This window comes from Sander lucioperca, chromosome 7 (assembly GCF_008315115.2).
Source record: "Sander lucioperca isolate FBNREF2018 chromosome 7, SLUC_FBN_1.2, whole genome shotgun sequence".
NCBI classification, from domain to species: domain Eukaryota; kingdom Metazoa; phylum Chordata; class Actinopteri; order Perciformes; family Percidae; genus Sander; species Sander lucioperca.
Window position 1 is genome coordinate 3989023 of NC_050179.1, and position 22144 is coordinate 4011166.

Below are 22144 nucleotides of genomic sequence, written 5' to 3' on the forward strand. Positions count from 1 at the left end.
TGGTGGTTGTTTTAGTGACAGTGCGCCAAAGAGGGATGTCACGATACCAAAAATCTCGTAGTGCCACCAAACGTACACGATACTCGATACAAAAGTTGATGTGTAAAAAAAATAAATAAAATAGGAACAATAATACTTAAACATTCATTCCTTTATTTAAACATGTGGGGGGGGGGCAGGCATAGCAGGCATAATAGTTACCTAGTTCACAACCATAGTGTTGGTATGCTAACATTAACACTAAACAGCTTATGGGAATGTCATTAGATTTCAGGAATGTAATCATAAACCACACACAACTTGGACAAATTAAAATTGGGGACCACAAATGTCTGTATAAACTTTCATGACAATCCAATAGTTGCTGAGATATTTCAGCCTTGACCAAAATGGTGGTCCGTGACTAAAATTACCATAAAATATTTCTTAGAAACAGTGCCCTGGTTATTCTGAATAATCCACATACTTCGCTGTCAACAGTTCTCATTGGAACTACTTTAAAATGAAGAATCCCTATAAAACCATGGGGAAGTCCATTGGGTTAAATTGCCAACAAGTGAATATATACCAGTAGATATGGCTATAATAACTGCAACAAAAAAGGTCTGTTGGAAACTGAAGAATATTGCAAACGTTTTTTTCAGTAAAGCATAAATTGTCCCAGTATCATCTGGCATTAAAGCGTCACTTGGGATTTTCATTGTCCATCTGTAAAAGTTGTTAATGGCTGACCTGCTTCAGTTGAATTTCCACTCAGTTCAGATCTTTCCGCAAGATGTATGTCAGGGACAGATGGCATTTCTTCAGCAAAGTTTGGAAACCACAACACCCTCTTTTTTTCAGGAAAGTTATTACTTTTCAGTCAACTTTCTATTTCTGTCATTTTCTCCATTACGCAAACAGCATTTTACAGGCGAGCATTTGTTGAGGGTTTTAGCAGAACAAAACCTCCATACAGTCTGAGCATGCCATGAATATGGTAATAATTCGTTGTGTGCATAGAAGACATTTAATCATTCCAAGATTTTTTTTTGCTATATATAAAGCTTTTCATTAAACTTAACTACATACTGTAGATTGCTAGGTTAAATCCATTCTGTGATGACAAACAATATAGAGATGACTAATATTTATATAATTTTCTTGTGCATAAACAAAACCCCTACATGAAGCAGAGCTGCTTTGCTCACAGATAGACTATTAGGTTGTATGTTTGTGCCTAAATGACTAAATGAATCACTGGCAGCATTTCCAGATGTGAGTGTTATTGCAGTACACTAGCATCACTTAGAACTGGCATTCATTGTTGGGAGCTGCTGTAGGCTAACATTTAGCATTACTGTATATTATCCCTAACCAAACGGTCTGTGATAAAGGGTAAAATAAGAGGATTTGGGTGCATGCCAGTGCCTTGTATAAAGTTCATCAGTCATTCATGTCCGTTCCAATGGCCAAGGAGATTACATCTGAAATCGCAAAGAACGGGAAAGGAGACTCCTTTGTGTTTTTCCTTATCCAGCTGGCAGTCCCCTCAATGTCACACTCTGGCTGCAACTGAATCAAACAGCTCATGAATTGAAACTATATGTTAATTTCACCAACAGCTATTATACACACTCAAATTCACATTAAGTAGTCCTTAAAGCCACTCCTTCTGTCCTGACTTTGTTGAAGCACACAAAGAATATTTTGGAAACGTTTTGGAAACCAGTCAAACTGGAAATAATGTTGTGCAAGCAACATGTTCGTTCAGCATTCATGGATATGTTTTATAGACATTTACCAGCTGCTGATCTAAAATAACGAGATGCTAAATTAGACTTGGATATGAACTTAAAACTGTTAAAGAGGCACATAATGAATGTTAACAAATAAAAATCTATTAAATAAAGGGGTCTAAACATTCTTAAGGTGTATCTTAAGCCTGCCAAAGCCAAAAAAACAATGATAGGCATCTGCTTTTTTCCGTTTCTTGATGTGCTAACTGTTTAATTGTGGCTGCCAAGTCTCAACAATTATTGTGCTTTATCTCAAATATTTCATGGTAGCTCATATAATATTGACAAAAGGTTAGTGCATACAGTGATAATGTGGTCTTACTTCTATACCTGTCATGATCTAAGGTTACTTGTTTAAATTAATCTTTACTGCTACAACTTAACTCCCACTAATCATTACATTTGGACAAACAAAAACATCAATCTAAATAGTTAACTGCTGTGGTACCTGGTTAAAATGAGACTCATTTCACACCCCATTAAGTGCAGTAATCTATGCAATAGTAGGGCAAATCACCTTCAGCAGCTGTTAATGTATTCAGTAGCTATGATTACTGTTCATTAGTTGTTTGCTGGCTGAAGATTTTAAAAGCGTCAGTTCCATGATGCCAGCTGGTGTGGCACTGCCAGGGAAAACAGGGGCTCTCATAATCCAGGGTAACACAAATATAGTAGAAACACAACAGAAAGTTTTACACCCAAAAAATGTGTTTGCTTTATGTCACTACCGTCATCCATAAAACAGTGTCAAGGTTGACTAACAGTAAACTTAATTTCCAATGTACTTAACAACTGTTTAACAATATGAAGTTAATTTGTTAGACACTTACTGTTTTTTTTTTTTTCTTTTTAATATTCATCCTCTTACTAACAGGTTCATGATGATGAGTCTGGAGTTTCACCATTCTTGTCGTTATGACTACGTGGAGGTCCGAGATGGTGATAGCATCAACTCGCGTGTTATCGCTCGATTCTGTGGGAACAACAGACCTGCACCGGTTCAAAGCTCTGGCCACAGTTTGCACATACTCTTTGTGTCTGATGGTTACAAGAATTTTGATGGATTCTTTGCCACTTTCCAGGAGAGTTCAGGTAGGTCAAATACCACTGTTATTTAACACCAGTTTCTACTTGATAATAACATTTTAAGTGGTTTTCAGTTTTTAGAACTGGCCACTGTACCATTACTGCCGCTAGAGTTGTGACAAATGAACTCAATGGTGCCTTCACAAAAACAGCATTGCACTACTTTATTTGTGGATCTATAGAAGGCATTTGATTCAGTGGACCACAAACTGCAGCTGAACAAACTTAAGAATGCTGGGTTTGGTCCTAAGGCTTTTAAATGGTTCAGGAATTGTTTTTTAGATTGAAGTGTGTCCATGCAGAGGGGCACAATCAGATTTTCTTAAGATAACTTAAGGTGTCCCTCAGGATTTCATTCTGGGACCCATTTTGTTCTCTATTTTTATACATGATTTGGGTAAGGACATTCAAGCAAAAATACATGTCTATGATGATGACATTGTGTCATTTATACGCATGCTCCCTCCATAGTACAGGCAGTGCAAGAGCTTCAGTCTCATTTCAGTCATTTCAAACTGCTCTGTTGAGTTTAAAATTGGTTTAAAATGCTCAGAAAACTAAGTGTTATCTTCTCAAAAGCTTGCTTGATGATCTTAGCATTGTTACATCTGCTGGTAAATTCAGTGAAAAGGTGCCCTTGTACAAGTACTTGGGTATATGGATAGAGACAAGCTTTTATTGAAGGTTCATTTTGCTTATCTAGTAAGGAAGCTCAAAGTGAAGATTGGCTTTTGTTTTGAAAATAAAACTTATTTTACTTTCTATGCCCTTACTTACTGTTGCATTCTTTATGAGTTGGAGGGTTGGGATTTGATTTTGTATGGCTGCTACCTTGGCCAGGTCTCTCTTGTAAAATAGATTTCTGATCTGAACAACAACAAAAGTACTTCAACTATCTACAGTATATGCATGTTCTACTAATAATCTACTTATATACTTTGAGGGCCATTTGCGACATAATGCATTCCCTACCCCAAATCCTAACCCATTACACTAACCATAACCTAAGGGTAATTTAAAACTTTCACCCAAAACCAAGTCCTCATCCAAAAACAGCGCCCAACAAGAGTGTGTACTTGCTTTATATACATAAAAAGTCATTTGTTATGTCAAACTTAATGAACAAAGGTGGAGCAAAAGCTCTTTAGAGTGGCCTGCTAGCAGCCCGTTGAGAAAGTGAGGGCCAACCAAATGTCTTAATTTTCCAGAAATGTCCTCATTCTTAAGGTCTAAAACTCAGACACACACACACACACACACACACACACACACACACACACACACACACACACACACACACATGCACACATGCACACACAGAGACTGTAAGTTAGCAGTGACTAAGCCAGACCTAGTAAAAATAAACAGAGGTTTTCTGCGTAGATATACCCACACACATCTAGAAATGGAATGTAAAGATGACCTTTGAATGGTAACTTCTTTGAATATGAATCCCTTGACGCAGCTCGATATAGACCGCCAGTCCTTTTGGCATACACTATGGATAGACTTTGGGACATTATACTGCTAAAACAACATTTCTTCTTGTACCCTAATGTCATACACTTGTATGTTTATAGCTTGCAGCTCTTCTCCTTGCCTGCATGATGGGACTTGTATCCTGGACAGTTCTTACACTTACCACTGTGCCTGTCTGGCTGGCTACACAGGCCAGAGGTGTGAAAATGGTGAGTCTGTAACAACTGAAGCCTCTGTAGTATGATCACGCTTGAAAAATGCTGGTATTGTATGCTTTGGGGGGAAATGGAAGTGGGGAAAGAAAGAAATGCCTGCAGTTTCTAATCACGGAAGAATAAAGCAGTCTCATACTGTTAGCATGACTTGAGTTTTCCATCTCTCCAAGTATCTGAAAGACACGTGTTTTACTGTGTTGACGCTTACGAAATTTCAGAACTATTTTAGTGATTTTCTCTGGAATTCAGACACACCTAGTTACAACAAACTTATAGAGAATTGACTTCTTCCTGAAAGCCTTTTTTATGTTGCTGGTGTTGCTGCCCAGAGGCAGGCAGTGATTCACTGTCACAAGGGAGAGGTCTGTGGTTTGGACTGGGTTCAGGCCAGCTGCCTCCCCCGTCCGTGCAGTCCCAGATATGGTTTTGGTCAGTCAGCAGTTCAACAGTTGGGCTGCAAATCCAAATGACCATCTAACAAATATGTTGTCATGAAATTCAGCAGCATTGAACCGAAGCAAAGCAATTCAATGAGGTTTGGAAGTATATTTATGAGGCCTTATAAAAATACTTTAAACAGTAACTTGTGACGTGGCTGGCAAGGGAAGAGGTGACTTTGGTTAAGAATACAGGACATAGAGCTAATGTAATGTGGTGTGGGTGTGTTGTGTTGTGTCGTGTCTTTACCTTATACCTTATTATATGTTTGTTGGAAGAGATTGTAAAACCTCATGTTGGAGGGCCTGATATTAAATGAAACTAAAGAAAGATACTTATATTTAAAAAAAAAAAAAAAAAGAAATTCAGCAGCATTGAACCAACTGAGATAAGGTAGGTGGCAAAGAAACTGACTGAGGAAAGAAATTAAAGGGGGAAAATGCACCAGCAAAATATATGGACATCAAGGATGAGGAGAAGAGATCAGTACTATGTTTTTTAGAGTTGGGTAATGTCAGCAAACAACATTTTGTTTTTGCATATAAACTCATATAAGCTCATATAAACTCTAGACAATGTCTGACGAATCAGGTGTGAACATTTATCGAAGTTTCCCTTTCACACACGTAGCACACAACTGGAGGTTGTCCGTGTCAGATGCGTTCTCACCTATTGAAAATACTCTGTTTGGTTTAGGCGATGGGTGGCGCCTGGGTAGAGCGTGCAGGAGGCAGGACATGACACGTGGTCGCATAGCCGGGTCATAATTTAGTCATAAACAACCAAGTCTCTTGCCCCGGCCTTTGAATTGCTCTAATGATTTCGGCGTAGTCCCTTACTGAGAAAAGTTTCCAGTTAGACACTTTAGCTGGCGTCTTTGTGTAAATCCCCCTCCTTCTTTACCCTTGGATGTTTGTATTCTTCCAGTTTTGCACCAGCTGCATGATAGAAAAGTCATCAACACAAAGAAAAGAGGCTTATGTCACCTTAAATCTGTCCGGACATTTTTTCCGGACAAACTCATTTTTTTTTTACGATTATTTACAGCATACTGGCAGAGCTCCATTTTGTCATGTGGGGTACTGCTCAATCAGGGTGTGGTTGGCCTACAAGGTCTTTATTTATGGGTGTCTGGACTGGAACCTAACTTGTGTTTTTATATCCAATACACCTCCCTTAAGATCCCGCAAAAACAGACTTCCTGAACCCCACTCACTTTTTCTTGTGGTGTCATTTTCAGGGCTAAATACGAGTCTATAAAACAAATGGTGAAACAATTCTCCTTCTATAACATGAGCCAGCTTTTCCATTGGAGGAGACACCCATGAAAAAGGCAGGAGTTTCATTCCACAGAGTGTGCATTCATCTGTATTCCCTTGAGGAATCCTCAGCTGTTAATTTTAATGGATGAGAGCTGGAATAACGCTAACGTGTGACATTTTGTAGAAGAAATGTACTCTACATTTCGGCCCCGGAATCAGATGGAGAATTTTAAGTATGCCATATTACAGATAGACATCAGCCATATTTTATGTCTCCAATAATCGACCTGTCGCTTGTTGTAAGCCTGAGCTAAAACTCATTCTGTATAAGAGAATCTTGACACATTATCGTAGAAACTCAAGCCAGGAAATAATTTATTTTCCTTTCTCTCTCTGGCAGAGTTTAATCTATTCTTGAGTCTAATCTGTTTCGGAGTGCAGTGTTCAACATAGTTTCCAAGGCATTAACTGAAGGAATGATGATTTACTTACAGTATGTGTCGTTATGCATTGTATGTTAGAATAAATAAAATTTCTAATAATAAAATTAAAATTAAAATCTGAGATGGAAGATGGATCATTTAAGTGCAATACAAGGATGCTTCAACTTAAAAAAAAAAAAAAAACATAATTAAAGGAGGTCAACTACAGAGTACTTTTCTACTTTTGGTTTGCAAACGACATTGTCCATCTCCTAAGGGACTTAATTAAGATTGAAAAATGCCATAATGCAAAACCGACCAGATTATAGGGAGGGTTCCTTGGTTTGGAGCTATAAAACCACAGTCAGTGCATTTCATGGATCAGACCCAACTTAAAGTCAACAACACAGAGAAGCCCTAAGGGATTATCTCACACGCAGTGCTGTAATGGTATGTTAACCTCAGTATTAACATGTGTGTCTGGGGTTTTGTAAACTCAGTTGTGGATGTCGCAGTCCTGAACCACAACATTTGCAGTTTGAAATAGGTACTATATTCACAAAGAAACAACATAACACAAGGATATGACATTTATGACAAGGATACTTTTATTTTGCAGTAGGTTGTCAAATAACAGTGGTTGTCACAGTATTCCACCACCACATTACCAATCTCTACAACCCGACTTCATAAAATACACTTTTACAACAACTGCAAACAGTTTGACTAAAGCTATTTTATTGCATCTATTTTTTCTTCATTTACAAGCCATGTGTGAAAGTCTTGCTGTGAACTACCACAACGGGTGAAATTACTCATTCATGAGCCTCTAAGGTAGCAGACTTTGCTTTTAAAGCTCTGGACATTTGTAAATTAAGAGTAATGAGATTTTGTTTCGTAGGCTACCTGTCTGACCTGCAAACACCTGAAGGCAATGAACTCACTGAAGGTCTATTTGGGTGGTCTTTTACAGCAGGGAGGTGCAATAAAATAATGTTTGAGGAATGGTAGAGATGCCTCCTAAATCCCCTATCTGCCTTGGATGATCCAGCATTCAGTTAAGAAAAAGGAAAATAAGACAACATGTGTTCATGAATAACATAAGTATTCCTGTATTTCCATCAGTGGTGGGATGCCGCAGGCCTCCAGTGCCCATCCATGGATCCACAGAGGGTTTGTTTCATCAATCGGGGGCACGCATCACTTTCCATTGTGACCCTGGCTTTGAGCTGCGCGGGTTTCGTACTGCCATCTGCCTGAGGGATGGCACCTGGAGTGCGCCTGCCCCAGAATGTGGTAAGATAATGATGTGAACAGGTTTTGAAATCTGGGAATTCCATATGTGTGTTGTTGGATGCCATACATACTGCCCCAGAGATGGTGCAGCAGATTGTGGAAAAAGGACGATTTGCAGCTTATAAAAGCCTTATTTTACTTTCCTGTCTCCAGTGCCAGTGGAAAGAGTCTGTACTTTACCACCCAAGCCAACACACGGGAACCACTTCCTGGTTTATGGACCCAACGATGTCCTCATTGCTCTACAGTACCTGTGCTACCAGCCCTATGAACTCAGTGGGAGCTCCCAGAGAGCCTGCCTCCCTAACAACACCTGGAGTGGGACTCCTCCTGTTTGCACCCAAGGTCAGACAATGTGTTTTAAATAACAAGTTAAAGGATCAGAGCTAAGATGGATGAGTCAGTGCGAATAGTGCAAAGTACATGCAGTTCATTTTACTTTACTTGTTATATATTAAGGTCAGTCTTTAATGGATCAGAAAATGAGTCAGTGCCTAGAGCCATTCAGCATGACGAACCAACTTTGAACAAAAAATAATTTGCACTCAGCTGCTAACTAAAAATTCAGTGGTGATCTTTTCTTATGTTCTGTATCCACAGTGAATAACACTCTCACTGAAGCGGAAAAGGACAAAGGCAAGGCAAAAGAGACAGAAAAAGGCAAAGAAACAGATAGTGACAAAGATATCAGCAAAACTAAAGCGAAAAGTCAAGAGAACACAACTGGAGGAAACGAAAGTGTTGGAGGGAGAGATATAAACACTGGGCACGAGAATACAACAGCAGTTGACGGAGAAAATAAACACACTGGTACCATTCCAGAGAAAACTGTGCCTGAGGGTAGGAATGAAGGAGAGCTAGAGGAAAGAAATACTGGGTCAGAGAAACCCACTGGAGGCAGCAAAGATAAAGTGGATCGTGAAGGCCCAGACAACAGCCTGAATACAGTTGAACAGAAAAAACCTGACGTAGGAAAGCCACCTGAGAGAAAAGAAGGCAGCCCGGACACAAACTTGGAGATAGAAAAGACGGATATAACAGGAGTAGTTGTGATAAAAGACAAAGGGCAAGAAGGGAAGGAAAGAAAAGAGGAGCAGGTGAATGGAAAAAGAGATCCTGACAAAGTGGGCCCTAATGATACCAAGATGAGAACGGTCATAGCTGAGGGGGAAAACACAGTGGAGATATTTGAACTGGAAATGACAAAGAACAACACAATTATACATGATACAAAGGACACAAAGAAAGAAAATAGTACCGTAAGTTCTCTAGAGCCGGGGAGGAAAATCCTTCCCACTAGAGTCAACATTACACAGTACACCATGTACAGAGCGGGAGGTGAGGAAAAACCAAGGGAAAAACCAACAATTAAAGAGGATAAGACAGAGAAGGATTCTGCTGAGAAAACAAAGGAGACGTTGGAAAAGGAGAGGGAGGAGAAAGAAAAAGAAAAGGAGAAAGAAGTCAACCAAAGCTTCACCGGTAAGGGACTCATTCAAGTAAAATGTAAGATGATTAGTATCCGCTTCTTGATGGTCTTTACCCTCACCTACTGTCTGCTCCCCTCCTGCAGAAAAAAGCTGCCCACCTGTCTCTCGCCTCTACCATGGCTACTACCAGCTGATGTCTGGGGTGGAGCCTGAAACAGTGGAGTTCTTCTGTAACCACTCCTACGCTCTCAGTGGCGATGCTCGACGTACCTGCCAGCCAAATGGTACATGGAGTGGAAAACAACCCCTCTGTGTCAGAGGTACTGTCATCTGTTTGGTCACTATTTCTGTTTTTTTACTTTGTGTAATTACTGACGACATTTCTGTAGGCATGTATACAGCATTTTGTCTGATGGTTACAACATTGATAAATAGTTACCACCTCCTATAGATATACAATTTAAAGTTTTGTTTTTTAAAGTACTGTACAAGCATTCATACTGCAAACTCAGTGTTTCATTAGAAAATGAATAAGTAATTAATAAGGGGTCGTGAGTTTCTCACTTTGTATCAGGCCATCAAATTGTAGATATAAAGGCTAGTAACTCAAGGGTTCTAAAATGCCAAACAAATGCTAATGGTAAATGCTAATGGTTTAAGGATTATTAGTACAATAATCCATCAAGTCTGGAGTTTAAAATGTTAATTAGTTCTTAATGGATTGGAACAAAAGAGAATGTGTTAATTAGTCTTTATGCTAGGCTAAGTTAACTGGCTCATGTTTAACATACAGACATGAAAGTAGTGGTAGTCTTCTCATCTAACTCTTGCCAAGAAAGCGAATAAGAGTGATTGCCAAAATATTGAACTTTTCCATTAACCATTATTATAGACATTACTTCTATAACCATCATAAAGTATGCCATATTAGACAGTGGTGCCACTAAAGACATGTCACTTGTTGGGAATTGTTAGGGGTACAGATTCAATTATTGGCAATTTATCAAAGATGTTCTATCAATATTAATAAAGTTATGAATACGTGTATTCATAACCTTACCAAATAGACAAACAATCAAAACGGGGCACCACCCTGAACTCAGGGACCAATAACTGAACTGTGAAACAGTCTCGTAGCTGGTGCCCCCTTTAAAATACAGACCTAAATTAATGTGATTAATTTATGTGGTATCTTTGAAAGGAACAAAGGAAGGGTGAAATTTGAGCACTGACCTGTTTAACCAGCTGTTATTACAATATATACACAAATAATCTGTCCAATCGGAATTCAGAGTTCTTTTAGACTTCCAGCCATTATGAAACGTCCCTTCGTGGTTTCGGACTTTTCACATGGAAGTGTGAAGTGAAAAGGCTTTGGAATTTACGTGCAGGCAAACTACATGTCCCTTTGTCTCTCAGAGGCAGATGCTCTGTGATCTTTTTGTTTAAAATCAGGTTTAACACTACTGCTGGTCCCAACACACTCCTGTCAGTTCATAAATCCCCACAGTGGAGTCACTGTTCCAGTAGTCTTTCATTGCTGTGTCAGCGCTGGAGTATGGTCTGGCTACACCACCTACTGTATCTATTCTGGGATGGGGAAAAAAACGCTCTGACTTGTCTGGAGTTCTTTAAACCAATCACAGCCTTCCTGGGTGGCGCTAACCCCTTTCACTTATAGCTACATTCAAATCAAAGCTGATGTTAATGGGACTTTGGTGTGTATTTTATGTGTTATGTATGTGTAGTCATAAATATGTGTTTATTTGCAGCATGTCGGGAGCCCAAAGTGTCAGAGCTGGTTAGGCAAAGAGTTTTGCCACCTCAGGTGCCATCCAGGTATGTTTACCAATGTATTATGTTGTATAGCATACGTACTGTATATTATTATGCTATTGCAACTGAAGAATTAAAAGCAAGTCTGTTGTCATACAGTACATTTTTTCTGCACATCCAACAGCATTTACTCAACCTAAAGGGTATGTCTACCTACCCCTGGCCTCTTCTTCTTTCCTCAGAAAGACACCTGTGCACAAGCTCTACTCTTCTGGGGTGGGCCGACTGCTCCAGTCTGACGGCCCCACTAAAGGGCCTCCAGTGCTTTCCCAGTTGCCCCAGGGCTTCCACCACCTTTACTCACATATAGAGTACGAGTGTGCCTCTCCCTTCTACCACCACTCTGGCAGTTCTCACCGCACTTGCTTGAAGACTGGGAAATGGAGCGGGCGTCATGTGTCCTGTTCGCCAGGTGAGGGCAGCAGAGGACTACTAGTAGTCTGACCAGTGATAAATAACCACCAGACTCTCACAGGAGAAACACACTGACAGACATTTGCAATTCAGATTCAGAGATTTACATCCACATATCAACAATGATGTGTGAATACAAAATTATGAAGTTTGAAAAAACTTTTGAAAAAAAGACATTTTTCAAATGAAGCAATATTAACAAAGTCCACTATGGGCACATGCAGCAGCACCTTCTTAAAATATTACCACTGCCTCTAAATACTGACATTGAACAATGCATTTCACCCATCTCTCGGGCATTCCTGCCAGTGTAACCTCCCTAAGCTACTAAGAGGAAAAGCCAATAGTTAACATTTACAGCTGAGCTGTGAGATAGATGCAGTGAGAGTTTAAAAGATCAGCTTCCTTGATTAAACACAGCATCTTCCAGGCTGTAATTAAATTGACAGCCTACATACACAATAGTCTTCACTTTCTTTATCATTAGCAGCAACAACATGTTATGTAGCATATACAGAAGATGGGACAGCCTTGTTGCCATGTGGATCCAGTCACACTCTACCTTCCCATCAGTATAATAACGTTGCTAAGGAGAATTCTGATACCATAATACCAATGGTTGCCCACAACTTCTTCCAGACTTTGTCACTTTAAAATAGTTCTTAATTTTCTTCAGAGTGGAAGGAAAACACACTGGGCCAGCCACTTTAATCACTATGTGTAGCAAACACAGTACTGGCTGTTCTTCATGGCTCTTCATGGACATCCTACCTTAATACCAATCTAGAAACATGTTGGGTCTATGAGCTGTGTTTATCTTTAATAAAATTGGTCTGCACACATCTACAACAATGTCAACAAACCCTGGAGGTGGATTCCTTTTTTTGTAGGGTGCTGCATTATATTGTGGAACAAAGTTAGCAAAAGCAGATCAGAGGCCTAAAAAGCGTATGCAAGTCTGTTTATTTATTACTTGGTTTATGATAATCGGAATACGATTTTTGAATCTCCCGTGGACATTTTGTAGAGGGTAGGTAAAACCAGTATCCATCTACAGTATGTTAAAGGACTATAAAGAGATTGTCTCTACAAAAAAAAAAAAAAGATTGTCAGGAAGATGCACTAAGGCTTCTTTCATTAGTTAGGGGCTCTCACATTTCTAAAGATTGTGTGGCTTTTGAGTATTGTATATGTTGCTCCATCTATGCCACAGCTTTGCATCTTGGCACACAAGCTTTAAGACAACAAGCTTATGTGCACATTTAAAATAAAAGCTTTCAGGAGGGGAAGACAAATCAAAGACAGTCCCACAGCACTACGTGTTGACACAGTCTCAATGTAAGTCTAATTGTTTTTCCTGTATTCCTTTATCCTCCCCTCCTCTCCTCTTTGTCCTCTCATCCTGTCACCTCTTCTTTGGCAGTGTGTGGGAAGTATCCAACCTTTGACCCACAGAGGCCGGCAGAGGCTCACTGGCCTTGGCTGGCAGCCATCTACCGCCGCTCCACCAACGGAGCTGAGACCAAGGTGACCAAGGCAGACAGCCAGGCAGTGTCCCTGAAGGGGGACGTTGGAGCAGGGACTAGCAGCCACAATGTGGCTTCTGACTGGCAGCTGGTGTGCAGTGGGGCTCTGGTGAACCAAAAGAGGGTAGTAGTTGCAGCCCACTGCGTGACAGAGCTGGGGAAGATGTATCCTCTGGATGCAGCCAAGATCAAGGTGGTGGTAGGGAAGCAGTACCGTGACGACCACAGGGAAAGTAAAGGTCTTCAACACCTGAGGGTAAGCTAATGGAGATCTTGTCTTTTAATGATCCCTTTTGAAACAAACTTGCACCGTAAGTACATCTCTTTCTCCTTCTAGGTGGCCTCTATTGTTGTTCATCCAAACTACGACCCCCATATTCTCGACTCTGACATGGCTGTGGTTAAGTTACTGGACAAAGCAAGGATCGGGGAGAAGGTACTGCCCCTCTGCCTCTCAGACAGCCAGGGAGAAGAGGTGACCTCTGGGCAGGGGCTTGTGACAGGCTGGTCTCCACTGCCAGATTCAAGTTTAGGCCTGGATGAGAAGGCAAGGGTTGGATTCGTTCACCTCGCCGATGTAGTCCCCTGTGAGCAGCAGTATGCTCGTAGCGGCGTGCCAGTCAGCGTCACAGACAATATGCTCTGTGCCAGCCAGAAGCCTGACTATGAACCCTCTAACATATGTCCCTCTGACACTGGGGGAATCCTTGTCCTCCCCGCCCTCTCTGAGAACCAGGCCAGCAACAACCAGAAGCCCTCTCTCAGCTTCCCACAGGTGCAGGGGGAGAGCAAAGGGCTGTGGAGACTCCTGGGACTGGTGAGCTTTGGCTATGACCAAGGGGAGTGTGATCCTGACCTCTACACAGTCTACACACGTGTAGCCAACTTCAAAGACTGGATAGAGAGCAATATGAAATAAAAGTCCTACTGTCTGACACGCCTTGTTCCCTCTGTGATTCTAACATATTTAAATGACTTCATATCTTAATGTCCTTCCCCTTATGTTTGTCTGTTTTTCTTTTTCTTTCTTGCACAAGGACATTTTCTTACTCAAAACACAGTGCTCTAACTGAAGGGGGTGCTAACACATTAAATGTGCTAGGCATCGACCTTTTCATCAGAAAACTCAGCCTGACGTTACAGACTTGAGAATGAGCAGAAAACCATTTCACACCTCTGGCTGATGGTGGTTTGTATTGTACTCATTGGTATGTATATATGTTGTAATGTACTGAATTATTCTATCAATTCATATGACGCAAGAGATGTACATATTGTATCCAAAGACAGAAAAACCGTGACGTTTTTAATGAAAGAAAAAGGGGGGTGTGGTAAAGCTTGTCTGAGTGTGATTATTTTTCATTATAGTGTCAAACTAATATATTCTACTGTGTGAAAAGAACACCTTATATTTGCTCTATGAAGCACACAGTGGGCTTGTGCTGTGCAAATGAATCCAGGTCAGAGAAGCACCATTTTCCCAACCATAAACGGAGCACATTATTCACAGATCAATTCCCTTTTCTGTGCTCAAATTAAATCAATTACTTCCATTCTGACTTTCCTCCATTATTCAGAAGTGAGCCCACATAGATAGAGTAGCTGCAGCTTATATCGACTTCCAAAAGGGGCAATGAAGAATACATTCTTACTCTATTTCTGGGAGCATCAATAGTAGAGCTGGGCTCTGGTTGTTTGTTCTTTTGTTCTTAATTTGGTGATTTAAAAATTAATAATTGAAATTACAAGCTGCTTTACATGAGTAAATTCAGGTAAAACATTTCAGTACTACAAACTATGCCAATGAGACAGGTAAAATCAGGAAATTAGAGGTACATCAATGAAATAAAATAAAACTCAATAAAATAAAATCCACAAAAACAGACATAATGGAGCCGTAAAAATAAAATCGGGGCCGATATTAATAAAAGGCTTTTTTATTGTTTGTTTTTTTACAGATTTTTTTAGAAGATGTTACTGCATCTTCTATCCTCAGACAGGACGCTCCAAAAGTGAGGGACCTTGACTGTGAAAGCCTGGTCACTTCAGAGAAACCCTGGCAGAGCATCTGAGGCTGCGCGCTGGCTTCTAGGGAATAGGAAAATCTGAAATAAAATCAGAAGCCAGCCTGTGAAGTGCTTTACATTTGATTAGTAAAATCTTAATTGCACATTATTGATCTTTTATCCACTTGAAGGCAGCGTAGCAAGCTGAAAACACAACACTGACTTTTTATCACCTAATAAAGTTGTTAAGGTGAGGCGTTAGCGAACAGTAGCCTATTTACACATCCAGCAGCGTTATCATTCATTTGGAGGCTCGATGGTGTTTTAAGCCCCCAACGTCTCCTTCCAGGCAGCGCTGCGACCGTTGACTTCAAGGCACCTAACCCTAACCATAACCATAACCATAACCAGTGCCTAATCCTAGTGCCTTCCAGGCAGCGCTGCCTGGAAGGAGACGTTGGGGGCTTAAAACACCAATAAACCATTTGGAGTCGTGCCATTGGAAACCTGACCCATGTAAGTTTAATATTCACTCTCTTTTAAGCCGATTTGGTCAACTCTGAGAAATGTCTGCCTTGTTTGCTTCTAAATGTTCCACTATGTTCATCAGCTGCTAGTTGCTAACTGTCCGTTATAGGCAGGTAGTGTTTCATGTGTTCATGTTGTGTATCAGAGCTTTTTCAAAGACAACAGCTTTCTACTATTAGTGGAAATAATGTTGATGAGTGGGTTTGCAGACCAGAAAGCCAAGAAAAAGAAAGACCAGTGACCCCTTTCAGACTACATATAATAATTTGATTGATTGATTATTAATAAATTAAATATATTGTAAGTTAAAAATATATATATATTTTCCCAATCATATGGAGCATGTTATTCACACATCAATTTTCGAATTTTAATTAAAAAAAAAAAAAAAAACATTTATAAGTGCAGTTTTAAAATCAACTCTAAAATGTACATTATTATTTTTATATGAACATTGTATGACTTTCTCAAGGTAAACCTGAGAAAGAACTGATTTTTGAGATGCAGTCTTGATTAGACCGTTCTGTAGACTGGACAAAGTGTCTGGATGACAAAAAAAAAGGACCAAATGAAATGCTGTAAGGAAAATGTTCAGAAATCTATGAGGGAACTTGATAAAGTGCCTAATTAGTATGAGTAGCCTACTGATGTTTGGGGCTTTACCTTGGTGCAGTGGGGTGTCACGAGCAGTTCAGTGTCTGGTGGATATTCTCAAAATGACCACTCTTACTGCCCATGGCCGACCTGGGCCTTGCATTTTGATTCATAAAATCATAGCACTATGAAGCCAGCATGTTTGTGTTAAAAGCTTTAAAAGTCACCACAGCTAGTTTTGTTCACTGCAGCCGCACCACCATATCCCAATCTTGAGCACCCAGAAAGTGTGAATTGTTTATGTAAAGAGGGGCTGTGACCCAAGTCTGCAAAACCTACTTCCTTCTACAATTATGTCTTTGATTCTAAAAACTGATAAGAAACATCCATGTAATATGGAGTACAGTAAAATGCAAACAAAAGTTATGTTATTATATATATATAGTTATGTTATACACATTTCGTACTTTTGTTTCTGTTAGGATAATTAATTATCAAGGAATGGACAGAAACACTGGAATTATCTCAAAACCTGTTTACCTGCAAGGAGAGTCAAATTCTAGCACTTACAGCAAAGCACAAAATATGACAAAAAGCTCAAAAAGCTCTCTACAGCTGCTTTTGTAATAAGAAGTGGAGTAGACATGTAGTCATAATAAAGTCAATGTCTTTCTTTATCTCAGTCAGGGAGCACCTGCTCTTTCCTCAGCATCATACCGTGCTCAGACAAGGACAGTTGATGGCTCCATGGTATCTTGTTTAGAGTATAATCAGTATAATATGGTATTCATATGCAAAGAGTTTTAATAATAAGACAGTAGAAATGTAAATCACAATTTTTCAAACAGTTTCTTCAACTGAATTTCTTCCCTTTCCCTCGCCCAACCAGCTGTCTATAACATGGCAGTCAGAGTTTTAAAAAAAATATAGAGATACTGTAGATATGACAAACACCTGTCTTGGCAGTATTTCACTCTCATAAATGCTTTAATCAATATAAAAATGTATCATAGTTATTATTTTACTGCAGGACTTAGACAGAGCCCAGAATAGCTTTTCTAAAACCTTATAAGCCTGAGCATAGCCTGAGGTCGTCGTCACAGCCAATGTGTCTCCACATCTCCCAGGTCTAATTTTTTCACCAGAGGTGATCTGTGCTGCCACGGCCAAAACGCTTGTGCAGTGGACTTTTTTTTCAAGTTTCAAATTTTAGGATGTGGGTTTGTTAAGTTTTATTTGTTTTTATTTTTACTATATTAAATGTACATATCATTTTTCAGTGCTGTAACATTTTTCTTTTAATTACTTTCAAAAAGTATCTTACAATATGCCATAGTTCTTTTTCTTTGTAGTCCTAATATTGTTATCTTTCAAAAAATACCCGGCCATATATAACACTTATTGTTAATAATGTAAGATCACAATTGACATGCAGAACTGCGACAACGAACTGCGAACAGCTTCTATCAAAGACTTTCTGTCTTTCCTTCACCTATTTACTAAAGTTGAACAACAGCTGAGGACAGTCCCATGAGGAGAGTCCTGTCCACTTGGGCTGGGAGCTTGTCCTTTCACAGGCCCTGGTTAGCTCACAGGGCATCATCCATAGAAACACTAGCAACACTTAACCAAGTCCTGACTGTCCTGGGAACAGAGATGTAACACGGAGCAAAGTACCTGGATAATGATGAGAAAAGGTTACCATGAGAATGTCATGGTTAACGCTGGAGAGGCGGAAGGGCAAAATACTTGACACCAGACTTAAACCAAATGTTTAGGTTTCAGTCCAGTTTCCCAGTTAGGCTGATGGCTTCTGTGCTTTGTTCTCATTGTTAGAAGAACTAAAACATTTTGGCGCTAAGGATCCACACACAGCTCTGTTGTTAGTATCCTGGTCTGACACAACAATGGGGGACTGCTAAAATGATGCCCTGAACCATTTACATTTAAAAGTCTGGTCTATATATTTTATATATGTTTTTCTCGTGTTCCTACTGAAGAAAATTGGTCACAAATGTTTAAGGCAAAGTTGGGCACTGTAGCTTTAAGCTAATGTTACTGAAACAGAAGTAAATAGTGCATTATTGGGGAATATGTTCACATTATTTTACACATTACAGCACTAGCATCTGTATCTGGGATTGATTCAGAATAAAGTACAGTGTCCACGTGTGTTATAAAGAAGTAACCTTAATGGACGTCTATGGCACAGAGGAATAAATAAGGCTACTGTGTATCAGGCTTTGGTTACATGGGCAATACTTGTTGAAAGGATAAGTTCATTGTTGGTTTTCATATTTTGGTGGGATTTGTTGGCAGTAGGAATATTAGCCTTATTCTTCACGCAGTAATGTGTTTACTGCCCTGTGATAATATCCCTACCCTTTACCCATCATATCCTAAGCAAATCATCATGCTACCCCGAGAACCACTCGTATTCCAGCCCCTTTAGTCCTTTAATACATACAGTATCAACCTAAACAGAGCATGGTAGTATGCAGTCATTACCTGTCAGATATGGCTATATAAAATGGAAGATAGCCATTCATACACTTCGCAGCCCTGAATAAATATACAACACACCCATGTTTCAAGACGCAAAGCAATTTTGCTGTATTGATGTAAAGCCCTGGCTGTGTTTTCATCCATATGCAGCTCTGTGACTGAATTGCACAGCCAGAAGTAGCAATATGATTTATTATAGCTGTGATTGTATGACTCCTTCAGCAGCTGCAGAAAGCCGGCATGGATTCAGGCTGCTGCTGCTGCTGAACTGACTAAACTGAGAAAGAGTGTGTGCAAGAGAAATATAGCGAACCGGAAAAGGTGAATGCAGAGATATAGCAAGATATATTTAAATATACAAGGCTTAGTACACAGTTCAATATGTACTTTGTACAATATGTACACATCCTCGTAACGTCAACACTGGCCCAAGCCCTTTAGGGTTAACGTACCCTTTCTACAGGGGCAGGTGCAAATGGTAGCTGGTATATCATGATTTCTCAACCTAAACAGCTTGTTAAAATGCATAACATAAAAATAAAAAAAAATTAAAAAGATTAATCCAGTTTAAAAAGGTGAAAAGTAGCATTGTTGAACACTATTAGGTTCATGAAATCTTCAAATATGTTTTGCTGTCCTGTTTTTATCTGTAGCTTTTGGTGTTATTGGCAGAGCACATCCAGTGAACATCAGTAACCTGCAAATTCAAAGAAGAAAATAGTTAACTGACCAATGTGAAGGTGAGGTAACTTGCTGCTTCCTGTAGGCTGGACAAAGGCTTCTCAAAGGAAGCTCACCCAGTGCAGTCACAGAGTTCAGCTTCTTACTGTCAAAACTAAATGTATAACATCTTGGATGAAGAGGGTGAAAATGAATTACCCAACTCGGTTCCCTGCTGCTTTGCATACAGAAGAGGATTCTCACATTTTCATATTGACTATCCTTCACAGTGCAGTCTGGTACATCCACATGTTGGAGGCCCAGATGATTGTCTTTGTCTCCTGGGCAAGCCAAACCCAAGGGAAGGCTGGCTATTTCCTGAAATGCCATGGAGGGTTTATTGCAGCTGCATGGAGCCAATGACCTGGGACGACAAGCCATACATCAGTTATGTTATCTTAACAAGCTAACTGTAGCAATTTGCTAACCGTGAAGTGCACCGATACTCAGCTGCAATCGGATGGTTACCTGAGATGGGTTGATAGTGTGAGGAAAATACAGAACAAACACATTTTGCTGTGGATGTTGTTTCCTTGTCCTTTGCCCCACAAAATACTTACCGTTACATCTTATTCATCATTCTCATCAATCACGCTGCTCTTGCAAAGCATGCCTGTTCTATCTTAGACTAAGATAAAGCACATTTGTGCACACTAGAGCTCACTCACCACCGACCTACAGTAGGATGCATTTTTCCCACCTCAGATGTATAATACCTGATGCCATTTCTGATTGTGCATTCATGACTGTTAAGGCTCATGAACGCCTTCAAAAGAATCCCGCACACTGTCCTATTCACTTGTAAAAAACTTTTTTTTTCAAATACAATGTTTTGGTCCTCAGACCATCAGGTAAAACCTGTGTTTAACCTAAATAAAAGTTTATTGCAAGTAAATAAGACAGTGTGCGTGCATTTTCTTTGGCCTGATTGTGCGTTCAAAAACCTCTCCAATGCTACCATTTTAAACCCAGCAGATTATAGCAAACATTTGAAAAATGACGCCTGCGTGACCATGGATTGATTTAATGAGCTGCTCCTTTTGTGCTGCTGCGATGTTACTCTCAAGGTACAGGTTTTGTAGACAACGTGCAAAACAACAAATCCAGTTATCTTTAACCCCATACATGTAGTTGTAGATATCCTAACACCTTGATGACAGATAACCCGCATACTGTAGATAAGACAGGTGAAGGTAACGGATAGTTTTTCTGGGACTGCAACTTTTGTCCAACAACATGAACCACATAACCCAGCAAGCAGATTACTGTCGTAATGCCTGGATCTGGATGACCAATAACCCTGGAACCTTGCCATACATTTTAAGAATTTTTGTGGAATTAATAATAACATCTTTTAATGTATCTTTAATTAAAGTGCTCATATTATGCTTTTTGACTTTTTCCCTTTCCTTTATTGTGTCATATATCTTTTTTTGTGCATGTAATAGGTTTACAAAGTGAAAAAGCCCAAAGTCCACTCCAAAGGGACTTACCATCTCCAACAGAAAACACTGTTCACCAACTGCTCCAAACAGCTCTATTGTAGTCCAGCCTTTACTTCCAGGACGAACGTGCATCACTTTGTAACACGCATTATAATGCTCGCCTAGCAGCTAGCGTGGCACGCCCTCATACTGTCTGACTGGCTAGTAGTCCTTACCTAGCTACTGTGCATGTGCGACTCCTAACAAAGATGGAATAGAAGTGAGATGTCTCACTCTGTAGCTAAAACAGAGAGCTCAACACACAGGGTGAAAAGAGGAGCTGCAGCAATGTGCAGTTCAACAAAAATATGGTGTTTTTTTTAAATGAAACCATGTAAACCTATTCTGATATAATAATAATAATAATAATAATAATAATAATAATAATAATAATAATAATAATAATAATAATAATAACTCTAAATACAATTATGAACCTGAAAATGAGCATATTATGAGCACTTTAAATCTTATCTGTGCTGCCCACACAAATACTGCCACACAACAGCCAGTGCAGCTACACCCACAGAAAGGCTCACCCAAATGTTAAAACGAGAGGGTCTGATGATATGCAAAATGCAAACTTTGCATTAAATCACTTTGCAAAAGTGGAATATTAATTCAGTTGAATAGGTGCTCCGCCACTCACATGGCTTAGTCAGCGTCTGGCTCTGGCTCTATTTCTATTTGTTGGAGCAGTTTGGGGGATTTGCTCTTATTACTCCAAATGCTCTCAGTTGCTGCCCAATAAGCTTTAAAGGCAAACAGAGCACTGACCCAAACGTAATTGCTATAACAACTGAGTTTTACCTTCTCTAATGAGTAGTCTGACGAGCAATTCAAAGATGACCTCGAGCGCTGCTACATCACCATCTGGGGAGGTTTTCCTCTCTCAAAAGAGCTCTCTCCTGACAGATCAGCTTATGGGCAGTTTACAGATTGTAAACTTTCTTTTCTTTTTTTGTAGGAAATAGGATGCAAACAGTCACATGCTCTGATGACCAATCCATCCACCCTAAACTCCTCTCATTGAGGTTCTGAGGCTCTATAACAACATTACCCTACAGGCCGGTGATTCTTTGAAATGAACGTTTACGAGTGTTGTCCGAACACGTCTTAAGGCAA

At 39.8% G+C, this 22144-nt stretch overlaps 1 protein-coding gene across 2 annotated transcripts in view; it reads left to right on the forward strand.

The window, feature by feature from the left end:
* The window catches only part of pamr1 (peptidase domain containing associated with muscle regeneration 1), a 67279-nt gene extending 52756 nt beyond the window's left edge, over positions 1-14523 (forward strand). Inside the window, exons 5-14 of one of the 2 annotated variants that reach the window (XM_031282595.2) lie at positions 2653-2870; positions 4445-4552; positions 7806-7976; positions 8130-8321; positions 8577-9458; positions 9550-9726; positions 11179-11245; positions 11425-11654; positions 13080-13438; positions 13520-14518. In XM_031282595.2, the coding sequence (XP_031138455.1) occupies positions 2653-2870; positions 4445-4552; positions 7806-7976; positions 8130-8321; positions 8577-9458; positions 9550-9726; positions 11179-11245; positions 11425-11654; positions 13080-13438; positions 13520-14101 (2986 nt within the window). In that variant the 3' untranslated portion in view covers positions 14102-14518. Of the gene's footprint in view, positions 1-2652; positions 2871-4444; positions 4553-7805; positions 7977-8129; positions 8322-8576; positions 9459-9549; positions 9727-11178; positions 11246-11424; positions 11655-13079; positions 13439-13519 lie in introns of both variants that reach the window. The other variant, XM_031282594.2, reaches the window with a different exon arrangement.
* The last annotated feature ends 7621 nt before the right edge of the window (positions 14524-22144 follow it).